Genomic DNA, 14526 nt, shown 5'->3' with positions numbered 1-14526 from the left:
TAGAGCTGATAAAATGGGAGTTAGTTTAGGAGATCAGAATAATTTCAAGCTTCTTCTTTTTTTTGATACAGCAAAATGTTCTTCCATTGGGGACACACACTATCTGCTTTTCTTTTGTGATGTCAGTCACTGTTGATAACCTATTAATTCATTGTTGTTGTTGTTCAATCACTAAGTTATGTCTGACTCTTTGCAATCCCATGGACTGTAGCACACCAGGCTCCTGTCTTCCACTATCTCTCACAGTTTGCTCAAATTCATGCCCATTAAATCGGTGGTGCTATCTAACCATCTCATCCTCTGCTGCCTCCTTCTCCTTTTGCCTTCAATCTTTCCCAGAACCAGGATCTTTTCCAATGAGTTGGCGCTTCATGTCAGGTGGCCAAAGTATTGGAGCTTCGGCTTCAGCAACAATCCTTCCAACGAATATTCAGGGTTGATTTTCTTTCGGTTCAGTTCAGCTCAGGTGTGTCCGACTCTTTGCAACCCCATGGACTGCAGCACACCAGGCTTCCCTGTCCATCACCAACTCCTGGAGCTTACTCAAACTCATGTCCATCGAGTCGGTGATGCCATCCAACCATCTCATCCTCTGCCATCCCCTTGTCTTCTTCCTGCCCTCAATCTTTCCCAGTATCAGGGTCTTTTCAAATGAGTCAGCTCTTTGCATCAGGTGGCCAAAGTATTGGAGTTTCAGCTTCAGCATCAGTCCTTCCAATGAACATTCAGGGTTGATTTCCTTTAGGATGGACTGGTTGGATCTCCTGGCAGTCCAAGGGACTTGCAAGAGTCTTCTCCAGTACCACATTTCAAAAGCATCAATTCTCTGGCACTCAGCTTTCTTTATAGTCCAACTCTCACATCCATACATGACCACTGGAAAAACCATAGCCTTGACAAGATGGACCTTTGTTGGCAAAGTAATGTCTCTGCTTTTTAATATGCTGTCTAGGTTGGTCATAGCTTTTCTTCCAAGGAGTACGAGTCTCTTTATTTCATGGCTGCAGTCACCATCTGCAGTGATTTTGGAGCCCCCCAAAATAAAGTCTGCCACTGTTTCCACTGTTTCTCCATCTATTTGCCATGAAGTGATGGGACCAGATGCCATGATCTGAGTTTTCTAAATGTTGAGCTTTAAGCCAACTTTTTCACTCTCTTCTTTAACTTTCATCAAGAGGCTCTTTAGTTCGTTACTTTCTGCCATAAGGGTGGTGTCATCTGCATATGTGAGGTTATTGATATTTCTCCCAGCAATCTTGGCATCCTCCAATAATCAGTTTTTTGCTTGTGTGCTTTAAGATCATATATGAGCTTGTGGATTTAAATATGTTTAAGAGGTTTTAGAACACAAGAGAAGACTCTACACATGGACATCACCAGATGGTCAACGTCAAAATCAGATTGATTATATTCTTTGCAGCCAAAGATGGAGAAGCCCTATACGGTCAGCAAAAACAAGACCGGGAGCTGACTGTGGCTCAGATCATGAACTCCTTATGCCAAACTCAGACTTAAATTGAAGAAAGTAGGGAAAACCACTAGATCATTCAGGTATGACCTAAATTGAATCCCTTATGATTATACAGTGGAAGTGAGAAATAGATTTAAGGGACCAGATCTGATAGAGTACCTGAGGAACTATGGATGGAAGTTCGTGACATTGTATAGGAGACAGGGATCAAGACCATCCCCATGGAAAAGAAATGCAAAAAAGCAAAATGGCTGTCTGAGGAGGACTTACATAGCTGTGAAAAGAAGAGAAGTGAAAAGCAAAGGAGAAAAAGAAAGATATTCCCATTTGAATGCAGAGTTCCAAAGAATAGCAAGGAGAGATAAGAAAGCCTTCCTCAGCAATCAATGCAAAGAAATAGAGGAATACAACAGAATGGGAAAGACTAGAAATCTCTTCAAGAAAATTAGAGATACCAAGGGAACATTTCATGCAAAGATGGGCTCGATAAAGGACAGAAATGGTATGGACCTAACAGAAGCAGAAGATATTAAGAAAAGGTGGCAAGAATACACAGAGGAACTGTACAAAAAAGAGCTTCACGACCCAGATAATCACGATGGTGTGATCACTCACCTAGAGCCAGACATCCTGGAATGTGAAGTCAAGTGGGCCTTAGAAAGCATCACTACAAACAAAGCTAGTGGAGGTGATGGATTTTCAGTTGAGCTATTTCAAATCCTGAAAGATGATGCTGTGAAAGTGCTGCACTCAATATGCCAGCAAATTTGGAAAACTCAGCAGTGGCCACAGGACTGGAAAAGGTCAGTTTTCATTCCAATCCCAAAGAAAGGCAATGCCAAAGAATGCTCAAACTACCGCACAACTGCACTCATCTCACACGCTAGTAAAGTAATGCTCAAAAAAAAAAAAAAATTCTCCAAGCCAGGCTTCAGCAATACATGAACTGTAAAATTCCACATGTTCAAGCTGGTTTTAGAAAAGGCAGAGGAACCAGAGATCAAATTGCCAACATCTGCTGGATCATGGAAAAAGCAAGAGAGCTCCTGAAAAACATCTATTTCTGCTTTATTGACTAAGCCAAAGCCTTTGACTGTGTGGATCACAATAAACTGTGGAAAATTCTGAAAGAGATGGGAATACCAGACCACCTGACCTGCTTCTTGAGAAACCTATATGCAGGTCAGGAAGTAACAGTTAGAACTGGACATGGAACAACAGACTGGTTCCAAATAGGAAAAGGAATACATCAAGGCTGTATATTGTCACCCTGCTTATTTAACTTCTATGCAGAGTACATCATGAGAAATGCTGGGCTGGAAGAAGCACAAGCTGGAATCAAGATTGCCAGGAGAAATCTCAATAACCTCAGATATGCAGATGACACCACCTTTATGGCAGAAAGTGAAGAGGAACTAAAAAGCCTCTTGATGAAAGTGAAAGAAGAGAGTGAAAAAGTTGGCTTAAAGCTCAACATTCAGAAAACTAAGATCATGGGATCTGGTCCCATCACTTCATGGCAAATAGATGGGGAAACAGTGGAAACAGTGTCAGAATTTGTTTTTTGCGGGCTCCAAAATTGCTGCAGATGGTGATTGCAGCCATGAAATTAAAAGACGCTTACTCCTTGGAAGGAAAGTTATGACCAACCTAGATAGCATATTCAAAAGCAGAGACATTACTTTGCCAGCAAAGGTCCGTCTAATCAAGGCTATGATTTTTCCAGTGGTCATATATAGATATGAGAGTTGGACTGTGAAGAAAGCTGAGTGCCAAAGAATTGATGCTTTGAACTGTGGTGTTGGAGAAGACTCTTGCGAGTCCCTTGGACTGCCAGGAGATCCAACCAGTCCATCCTAAAGGATATCAGTCCTGGGTGTTCATTGGAAGGACTGATGCTGAGGCTGAAACTCCAACACTTTGGCCACCTCATGCGAAGAGTTGACTCATTGGAAAAGGCTCTGATGCTGGGAGGGATTGGGGCCAGGAGGAGAAGGGGACGACCGAGGATGAGATGGCTGGATGGCATCACTGACTCGATGCACATGAGTTTGGGTGAACTCCGGGAGTTGGTGATGAATAGGGAGGCTTGGCATGCTGTGATTCATGGGGTCGCAAAAAGTCGGACACGACTGAACGACTGAACTGAACTGAACTGAAGAGGTTGTAATCCATTGCAGTTACTACTATTATTGATGTTCATATTGTCCTGTCTTTGGTTAGTGGGAGCCTCTTCAAGTTGGTTCTTGAGTCCTTAATATTTTCCCTCTAAGATGAGGAATAAAACAGGAGTGTTTATTCTTATCACTTCTATTTAGCATTCTACTGGAGGGTCTAGCCAGTGCAATAAGGCAAGAAAAAAGAATTGAAGCTATCTAGAATAGAAAAGAAGAGCGAAACAATATTTATTCACAAATGAATTTATTATATATGTAGAATATCTACAGGAATCTACAAAAAAGTTCCTAGCACTAATACATAAGTTTAGCAAGGTCATTGGATACAAGATCAACATACAAAAATCAATTGTATTTCTATACAATAAAATGAACAATCCAAAAATGAAATTAAGAAAGCAATTCCATTCACAATAGCATCAAAAAGAATAAAGTACTTAGATTAATTCACAAAGTGTAAAACCTGTACTACAAAGTCTTACAGAGACATTAAAGATTACATAAGTGGAAGACAGTCTATGCTCTGTGATTGGAAGCAATTAGAGCAGTCAATATTGTGAAATGGCAGTTATTTCCAAACTGATTTCAAGATTGAATGCTACCCCTATAAAAATCCCTGTGGGCTTGTTTGTTGTTGTTGCAGAAAATATCAAATGAATGTTTTTTTAAAAATTGAAGTATAGTTAATATATGATAATATATAATGTATAAATGTATACGCTGCTGCTGCTGCTAAGTCGCTTCAGTCGTGTCCGACTCTGTGAGACCCCATAGACGGCAGCCCACCAGGCTCCCCCGTCCCTGGGATTCTCCAGGCAAGAACACTGGAGTGGGTTGCCATTTCCTTCTCCAATGCATGAAAGTGAAAAGTGAAAATGAAGTTGCTCAGTCGTGTCCGACCCTCAGCGACCCCATGGACTGCAGCCTTCCAGGCTCCTCTATCCATGGGATTTTCCAGGCAGGAGTACTGGAGTGGGTCACCAGTGCCTTCTCCATAAATGTATATAATAGTATATAAATTACAGATGTTTAATATAGTGATTAAGAACTTTTAAAAGTTATACTCCATTTGAAATTATTATAAAATATTTGCTATATTCCATGTGTTGTACAGTATATCCCTATGGCTTGTCTTATACATAATGGTTTGAATCTTTAATTCCTTACCCCTATATTGCCTTTTGCCCCTTCCCTCTTCTCACTGGTAACCACTAAAAGTAGTTCTCTGTATCTGTGAGTCTGCTTCTTTTTTATTGTATTCAGTAGTTTGTTGCATTTTCTAGATTTGATGTATAAGTGATATCATACAATATTTGTCTTTGTCTAACACTTCACTTAGTGTAATGCTTTTCAAGTCCATGCATGTTCCTGCAAATGGCAAAATTTCATTCTTTTTGTGACTGACATATACATGAGTCAACATCTTTTTAATCTATCCACCTGTGATGGGCACTTGGGTTGTTTCCACATCTTGACTATTGTAAGTAATACTGCTATGAACATTGGGGTTCGTGTATCTTTCTGAGTTTGTATTTTTGTTTTCTATCAGTTATATACCCAGGAGTGGAATTGCTGGGTCATACAGCAGTTCTATTTTCAGTGTTTTGAGAAATCTCCATACTGTTTTCCATGGTGGCTGCATCAATTTGCATTCCCACCAAGAGTACACAAGGGTTCCCTTTTCTCCACATCCTCGCCACCGTTTGTTATTTGTGTTCTTTTTGATGATGATCATTCTTACTGGTGAGACGTGCTATCTCACTGTGGTTTTGATTTGCATTTTCCTTATGATTAGTGATATTGAGATCTTTTCATGTGCCCATTGCCCATCTGTATTTCTCCTTTGGAAAATGTCTGTTCAGGTCATCTGCCCATTTTTAAATTGGGTTTTTTGATTTTTTGATGTTGAGTTGTATGAGCTATTTCTATATGCTGGGTATTAACCCTTCATTGGTCATATAATTTGGAAATATTTTTTACTATAAGTCCTCCAACTTTGTTCTTATTTTTTCCAAAAATTTTAGCTATTCTAGGTTTGTTGTATTTCTGTATATATTTCAAGATTTCTTTTCATTGACAAAATGGAAAGAAAAAACTAATCTTAAAATGTATACAGAAATATTAAGGACCTAGAACAGCCAAAACAATTTTGAGAAATAAGAACAAAGTTTGAGGACTATATCCTGACTTTAAAACTTACTATAAAGTTGCAACAATCAAGACATTATAGTATTGACATAAAGATAAAAAGTAGAGTAGAATATGAAGTCCAGAAATAAAACCTTATGTTTATGGTCAATTTATTTTCAACAAAGGTACAAAAGCAATTCAGTGGGGCAAAAGAGAGTCCTTTAAAAAAAAAAAAAAAACAAATGGTACTGGGACAATTGAATATGCATGTGCCCAAAACCGGTTTAGACCTTTACCTCACACTGTACACAAAAATGAACTCAAACACATCATTGGCTTTAATGTAAGAGGTAAAAGTATAAAACTCTTAGAAGAAAATGCAACCTTGCATTAGGCAAAACATTCTTAGGTATGACACTAAAGTGAAAATGTTAGTTGCTCAGTCATGTCTGACTCTTTGTGACCCCAAGGACTGTAGCCTGCCAGTCTCCTCTGTCCTTGGGATTTCTCAGGCAAGAATACTGGACTGGGTTGCCATTCCCTTCTCCAGGGGATCTTCCTGACCCAGGGATCGAACCCAGGTCTCTTGTATTGCAGGCAGATTCTTCACTATCTGAGCCAACAGGGAAACCCCATGACATTAAAAGCATGATTCATACAAGAAAGAATTGATAAGTTGGACTCCATCAAAATTGAAACCCTTTGCTCCTTAAAAGAAACAATTTTTAAAAAGAAGAATCATAGATTGGGAGAAAATATTTGCAAATCACAAATCTGATGAAGGACTTGTAACCAGATTTTTATGTAAATAACCCTTACAACTCAAAAAGAAGAAGACAAACAACTAAATTAAAAATGGGCAAAGGATTCAAATAGACATTTTATCAAAGAAATTACATGAATTGCTAATAAGGACATGAAAAGATGCTCAACATCATTAGTCATTAGGGAAATGCAAATTAAAATCCTACCACACACCCACTAGGATGGCTATAATCCAAAAGACAGACAATGCCAACTGTTGGGGAGGGTGGGGAGACTTTGGAACTCTCATATTTTTCTCACGGGAATGTAAAATTGTAAAAAAATTCCAAAGCAATTGCTTTGGAAAACAGTCTGGCAGCTTTATTTTTATGTGATCAGATATACCTTTCACATATTGTTACTAGATTTTTAAAAATCATGTTTAGGAAAGTTTTCTCCACTTTCAGGTTAGAGAAATTCACCTGCATTTTCTTCTAGAGTTCAGTTCAGTTCAGTTCAGTCGCTAAGTTGTGTCTGACTCTTTGCGACCCCATGAACTGAAACACGCCAGGCCTCCCTGTCCATCACCAACTCCCGGAGTTCACCAGACTCACGTCCATTGAGCCAGTGATGCCATCCAGCCATCTCATCTTCTGTCGTCCCTTCTCCTCCTGCCCCCAATCCCTGCCAGCAGCAGGGTCTTTTCCAATGAGTCAACTCTTGGCATGAGGTGGCCAAAGTACTGGAGTTTCAGCTTCAGCATCATTCCTTCCAAAGAAATCCCAGGGCTGGTCTCCTTCAGAATGGACTGGTTAGATCTCCTTGCAGTCCAAGGGACTCTCAAGAGTCTTCTCCAACACCACAGTTCAAAAGCATCAATTCTTCGGAGCTCAGCCTTCTTCACAGTCCAACTCTCACATCCACACATGACCACAGGAAAAACCATAGTCTTGACTAGATGAACCTTTGTTGGCAAAGTAATGTCTCTGCTTTTCAATATGCTATCTAGGTTGGTCATAACTTTCCTTCCAAGGAGTAAGCGTCTTTTAATTTCATGGCTGCAATCACCATCTGCAGTGATTTTGGAGTCCAAAAAAATAAAGTATTGCATTTAAATCTCTAGTCCATTTGGAATTTATGTCACTGTAAGGTGTGAAGGATCCATTCAGTTTTCTCTTTTTCCACATGCCAACTGCTGCTGCTGCTGCTAAGTCGCTTCAGTCGTGTCTGACTCTGTGAGACCCCATAGACGGCAGCCCACCAGGCTCCACCATCCCTGGGATTCTCCAGGCAAGAACACTGGAGTGGGTTGCCATTTCCTTCTCCAATGCATGAAAGTGAAAAACGAAAGTGAAATCGCTCAGTCGTGTCCGACTCTTAGCGACCCCACAGACTGCAGCCTGCCAGGCTCCTCCGTCCATGGGATTTTCCAGGCAAGAGTACTGGAGTGGGGTGCCATTGCCTTCTCCGCCACATGCCAACATCACTTATTAAAAAGTCAGTCTCCCTTGCGCACTGACTTGAGATGCCTCCTTTATTATATATTAAATTTGCGTGTATAAGTGAGACTATTTCTGGAGTTTCTATTCTGTTCTGTTGGCTATTTATTTGTATGATGATTCCATACTTTTTAAAATATATAGGCTTTACAGAATGTGTTAATAGCTGTTAGGACGGGCCTGTATACCTCAGTCCTCCTTATTGAAGTTTTTCTGGCTCTCTTTGGTGTTTCTTTCCCCTCCTGATGAATTTTATAATACATTTTTCTAGACATAGAAAAAGTACTCTGTTGGGATTCTTGTTTCCATTACATTACATTGATAAATTAACTTTGGGAAGATTGACATTTTTATGATCCTCACGCTTCCTAACCAAGAACATGTTACTCTTCTTCATTTATTGAAAACTACTTTTGTGTCTTTTTGATATTTATAGTTTTTCTCCTTAGGTTTTGGGAATTTCTTATTAAATGTATGCCTTGGTATTTAATTTTCTTTTTCTCTCAATTAATGGAGACTTCCGACACTCCTGTCTTATTTGTGTGTGTGCACACATGTGGGTACGTGTATATGACACACACACACACACATATAAGCTATTATATAAGCATATATCTATTTTACTGATTATGTATCTTAATTTTACACCTACTTCTTTAGTTTGATGATCTGCAACAGTCTTTCCATTGATCTCATAATCTTTTTACTATATTGCACAGAGCATTATTGGCTTTGCTAACTATTAGTTTCTTAGATTAAAATGTTTCTTTCTTAATTTAATTTTATTTTTAATTAGAGAATAATTACTTTATGGTATTGGGATGGTTTCTGCCATACAGCAACATGAATCAGCCATAGGTATACATATGTCCCGTCCCTCTTAAACCTCCCTCCCACCTCCCAGCCCTCTAGGTGGTCACAGAGCACTGCCTTTGTGTTCCCTGGATCATACTGGCCATCTACTTTACATACAGTAATGTATATGTTTCAGGTCGACTCTCTCAAATCATCCCACTTTCTTTCTCCCCCACTGTGTCCACAAGTTTGTTCTCTGTGTCTGCAGCTCTGTTACTGCCCTTTAGATAGGTTTATCCGATTGAAAGGTTTCTTGCCTAGAAACCTCCCTGGTGAGAATGAAGCTCCTGGATGCTCACCTTTCTTCCTTTGATGTTCCCCTCCCTGCTGCCATGGAGGACTTGGATTGTTTTTCCCAGACTCTCTTATACTGTCACTGTTAGTTCAGTGTCTCTCAGCTGGGGCTCCTGAGATGAGGATTTCAGTACAGGCAGTTTATTTGAGAGGTGGTCCCAGGAAACACTGGAGGAGGAATCTGCATGTGAGAGAGGAAGGGGAGGCATACCAAAAAAAGGTACTTTTCCCCTGCAAGTCACCACTGTGGGTGACTGGAGCTTACAAGGAGGTCTGGATGGCTTCCATATTATTCCACCCAAACAGGAAGTGAGGAAGCCTGGAAGGAAACCCCCAAGTCCTCATCTGCTGGATGAGGGGTGCTTTCAGGGCATCAGTGTTCCCCCCAGCCAGTAGGGCAGAACTAGGATTCAAACCTGGACTGGCCCCTCAGTCTATGCCTCAGAGGAAGCTCTAGAGTCACAGTGATTCCAAGGAACTCCTGCTCGGTCACCTTCTGGCTAGAAAGAGTTGATTTCCTCATCTTTATGTTGGGGATGGTGATAGTAGCTACTTCATAGGGTTGCCATGAGGATGAAAAAAATGACATAGATAAAGAAGTATATGTAGATACAGATACAGACGTAGACATAGATTCAGAAACAGACATAGGTGTAGACATAGATATAGGTATAGATGTAGACAGGGATGGAGAGACAGATGTGGCTATAGACATGGATACAGATGCAGGTATAGGAAATGGCTACCGACTCCAGTATTCTTGCCTGGAAAATTCAATGGAACCTAGAGCCTGGTGGGCTACAGTCCACGGGGTTGCAAAGAGTCAGACATGGCTGAGTGACTTGAGCACAGATGGAGTTGTAGATGTAGAAACAGAAGCAAACCTAGACCACACATGGCGTGCTCCCCCCAGAGCTGGTGCTCACGGGGAGCTGGTAACATAAAAGACAAAATGGATCGATTTTTCCGTGCAGCTTCCTTGCAGTTGCATCACCCTCTGTCCTCAAATCCATTCCCACTTCTTTGCTCTTCTCAAGTGGGTGCTCCCTTTTAGGCAGAAATGAAACTTACTATAGTTCTCCCTTGATGGGACCCCTCTCATGGGGTCTAGCCCACCTCTCCTTCCCCCCAGAGTAGTGCCCCAGCCTCCACCCCTTCCTTGGATCTTCCCCCCTGCATCTTTTACTCCTGAGTGTTCTCTGGGAGGCAGGGAAGCCCCATTCTCTTTGCAATGGTGGGGCACATGAGCCCCGCTGCAGCCCTCTGGCTTTCCCTCTCTGTCCTCAGGACCTGTGAACTGTGGGCAGAGGGACCTTCCCCATCACGCAGAGCAGAGCAAGTTCTAATAAAATCAGAGTGGTGGATTAAACACTATTAGGTTGCTCATTATTGCAAGTTAAAATGATGATTCCATTTATTAAGGCCATTTAAGTTGGACACTTAGGTTCCCTGTGGGATTATGTCCTGCCAGAAGTGTTGGATGACAGGGCCCCTCGCCCTTCCAGAAAGCAAAGGGCGGGTCACCAGAAGGCAGATTTCCTCAGTGGGTGCTATTGTGGTTCTGACTGTGGATGTGATGGTATCTGCGGATGCCCACTCTCTCTGGGTCATACCATTTATGATCTGGGGACAGTTGGCCTGAAGACACTGCAGAGGGTCATTGACCATGTTTAGGAAGGCCAAGAGGACAGAACAAATCACAAATCCTGTCTTAGCTCACTAGAAGCCGATAGGATTAATGTCACATCTTCTCCAACAGATGATTTTTCTGGGATGGAGGGTGTCCCTGAAACACTCTCGTGGGTGTCTTTGTTTTTCTTTGGAGGGGACAAGACAAGCAGCACCCATCTATTTGATGGGATGTCTTCTTTGCTTAGTCCTTGGGAAGTGGGTAAGTGCAGCTGTTGGACTTCAGGGTCCTTCTAATGGGTCTTTTAGGGAGCTGGCTCTCTGAATATGAGAACAGGGCTGCAGTGGAAAGGGCTTGGCACAGTGGGGCCCGGATTCCAGCTTTCCTGCCATTCAGAAATGAAAGAGAACTGTAAGGTTTTCAATACAGACTGGTAAGAGCAAGACAGATATCATCAGCTGACAGGTTGTGACAAGCGTGCCGAGCTGTTTCCAGATTGTTTTAGTCGGTGCAGACTTCAGGGAGGAAACCAACACTGACACAAACCAATTGCACAGTGATCGGCAAACAATGAAGTGCTGGGAGTCACTGCTGAAAGTCTGTAATTTCCAATGGAGTCGCTGGTTAGTCATCACCTGGCCGCTGAACGATACCACCCGGCTGGGTGGGAACTACAATTAGCCGCTGTCACCCTAGAGTGATTTTTTTCTTCCCTACAGACAATGGAATAGTAAGAGATCAATAGTCAGTGGTCTGTGCCCAATTGTGAAATGGCCCATAGTTCAAAAGAAAAGAAAAGAATGGGATGGAGGCTTTTGCCCTGGGCCCCAGGGAAGACTGGTTGCCTACTTCCTCACCTCTACTGCAGCACAGAAACAGCAGCCAGCTTGCATCAGGAGGAATCTATGAAACAGAAACAGAATCCTGGGCACAGAGAACAGACTGGTGGCTGCCAAGGGGGAGGGGGGTGGGGGAGGGATGGAGTGTGAGGTTGGAGTTAGCAGATGTAAGCTTTTATATATAGAGAGTGAATAAACAAGATCCTACTATATAGCACAGAAACTATATTCAATATCCTATGATAAACCATAATGGAAAAGAGTATTTTTAAAAATGTATGCATGCATGTTCAGTCGCGTCTGACTCTGTGACACCCCATGGATTGTGGCCCACCAGGCTCCTCTGTCCATGGGATTCTCCAGGCAGGGATACTGGAGTGGGTTACTGTGCCCTCCTCCAGGGATATTCCTGCATCTCTTGCATCTCCTGCATTGCAGGCAGGATTGAACCTGCATCTCTTACAGCTCCTGCATTGCAGGTGATTCTTTACCCATTGAGTCACCATGGAAGCCCCCCAAAATGTACATGTGTTTATATATATATATATATGGATATATATACATACATATATGTTGTTCAGTCGCTAAGTTCTGTCCAATTCTGCAACCCCATGGACTACAGCACACCAAGCTTTCCTGTCCTTCACTGTCTCCTGGAGTTTGCTCAGATTCATGGCTGTTGAGTTGGTGATGCTATCTGACCATCTCATCCTCTGCCACCCTCTTCTCCTTTAGCCTTCAATCTTTCCTAGCATCAGGGTATATGTATGTATACTTAAATCATTTTGCTGTGCAGCAGAAGTTAGCACAACATTGCAAATCAACTATGCTTCAATAAAAAACATATTGATTTAAAAAAAAGACTTCCCTGGCAGACCAGTGGTTAAGACTCCACACTTTCACTGCAGGGGGTGTGGGTTCGATCCTTGGTCAAGGAACTAAGATCCAACATGCCATGTCTTGCAGCTAAGGAATAAAACTTAAATTAAATTAAAAAAGAGGAAAGCCCTTGCTTTGCCCTGTTTGTGTCAGGAGCTGTCTCACACTGGCTAGGAGGGAGCTAGAAGACCTCTGTGGTCCCCTGGGTGCTCAGATCACTGGCCTTTCCTTTCCCTGTGCAGAGCCTTCAGGTAGAGAGGGACACTGAGCTGACCAGGGTGGGTGTACCGTGTGCTGTAGCTTTCAGAGGCATCTTCCTTGAAGGATGTTCCAGGCTACAGCTACTGGAACTTTATTCTGGAAGGTTTGCCACAACACCTGCCCTCAGCTGCCAGGAGAGTTTAGTTCTTTGTTTCCTTGATGTCCCCAAACCAAAATATGTCAAGGCAATGGCTATGAGGGGCTTCCCTGGTGGCTCAGATGGTAAAGAATCTGCTTACAATGCAGGAGACCTGGGTTCAAACCCTAGGTTGGGAAGATCCCCTGGAGAAAAAAAATGGCAACTCACTCCAGTATTCTTGCCTGGGAAATCCCATGGGCAGAGGAGCCTGGAGGGACATTACTGAGTGACTAACACTTTCACTTTCTTCTTGGCTCTGAGGATGAGTGTAAACATTTTTTGCTCTCTGTGGTTGATACTTGAGGTCTTTCAGGAAAATTCTCTTTGTTCTTTTTAAAGGGCACAGAGAACAGCCCTCCCGCTCTTAGCATGAGCATGTGGGTAACTATTTTTCTAACTTACTATGGTCGTGGACAGAATAGACAGATTACCTGGCGGTACTGAGCCCTTTGACAGCTGAAGCCCAAATGGGAAAAAATCAGGTACTTAGCTTGCTTGGGAAGAAGTGCTGCAGGGCTCTTCCCCATCCAGCAGGAATCTAAATGCAGGCAATGAATCAGAGCATCTGGCCTCGGCGTCTAGTTCTTCCACTGGTCTGCGTTTAACATAGTCATCTAGTGTCTGCGTTAAACTTATTTATTTCCTAATGTAGGGTGATGGATTAAAAGATGTGCAGAAAATCTTTCCACAAGAGATAAGATATTGCAGGCTGCGACAACACCCCCGGCTTTTTTTGCTTTCTCTCTTTTTTCCTGCTTTTCAGGGCAGAGCTCAGGCCCCCACATCGTATATCCTGATTAGACGGTGGATATTACTAAGGGGATGTTTTTTAAGCCTATCATTGACACATTTAATTCATTAGGTACCAAATCCACAAGCAAATTTTGGCTGGCTGTAAAACACGGTTAATCCAGGGAGCTGCAATAAAAGGTGAAAAATTATGTTCCAACAAATGTGGAATATTGCTTTTCTGTAGAGACTTTTACTGGTCTATGATATCTTTCTTCATAAATTTTTTTTCTTGCTTGGTTCTCTTGGTAACTTAACCATTTGTTGTTTCCAGACCCCAGAATGGCTCCATGATCCTCTACAACAGGAAGAAAGTGAAATACAGGAAAGATGGGTATTGCTGGAAAAAGAGGAAAGATGGCAAAACGACCAGAGAGGACCACATGAAACTGAAGGTCCAGGGAGTGGAGGTAAAGAACAGAAAAGCTCTCTTGTTCCATGAATGTCAATTCCAGGCTGCAAGAGGATGGAATTGCTCTGTGGTCATTTGATGCCAGCCCCTTCTTGTTCAAAGGCATTTTTGTTTGCCAAGACCCCGTTTGTTGTTTCTCTTTTTTCCTACCTTCTTACCCTAATAGTCTCCATTTACGATTTCCATGAAATCAGATTTAACTAGGGTGTTTCTGATTCTTGAGAGTCCTTGGCATATACATTGGGATCTGCAAGGTTCCTGCAGATCCCAAGGAGCCACCTTGAGAGTTTGTGAGGGAATGGGGAGCTGTGTGTGGCATCTTCCTCTGCAGGTGGTGCTCAGTTGAACGTGTCCCCTGGGAACCAGTGGCCCCCAACCAGAACCTGTCTTCCCTCCCTCTACTGACA

The 14526-nt window shown here is 42.2% G+C and overlaps 1 protein-coding gene across 4 annotated transcripts in view; it reads left to right on the top strand.

Annotated features, from left to right (window-relative positions):
- CAMTA1 (calmodulin binding transcription activator 1) overlaps positions 1-14526 on the top strand; it is a 994006-nt gene that overhangs the window by 467793 nt on the left and 511687 nt on the right. For all 4 annotated transcript variants that reach the window (XM_059875731.1, XM_059875732.1, XM_059875734.1 and 1 more), the window contains one exon: positions 13982-14117. In XM_059875731.1, the coding sequence (XP_059731714.1) occupies positions 13982-14117 (136 nt within the window). The remainder of the gene's footprint in view (positions 1-13981; positions 14118-14526) is intronic.

Source organism: Bos taurus, chromosome 16 (assembly GCF_002263795.3).
Source record: "Bos taurus isolate L1 Dominette 01449 registration number 42190680 breed Hereford chromosome 16, ARS-UCD2.0, whole genome shotgun sequence".
NCBI classification, from domain to species: domain Eukaryota; kingdom Metazoa; phylum Chordata; class Mammalia; order Artiodactyla; family Bovidae; genus Bos; species Bos taurus.
The sequence above is the reverse complement of the archived record's forward strand: the minus strand, read 5'-3'. Positions and strand labels throughout refer to the sequence as shown.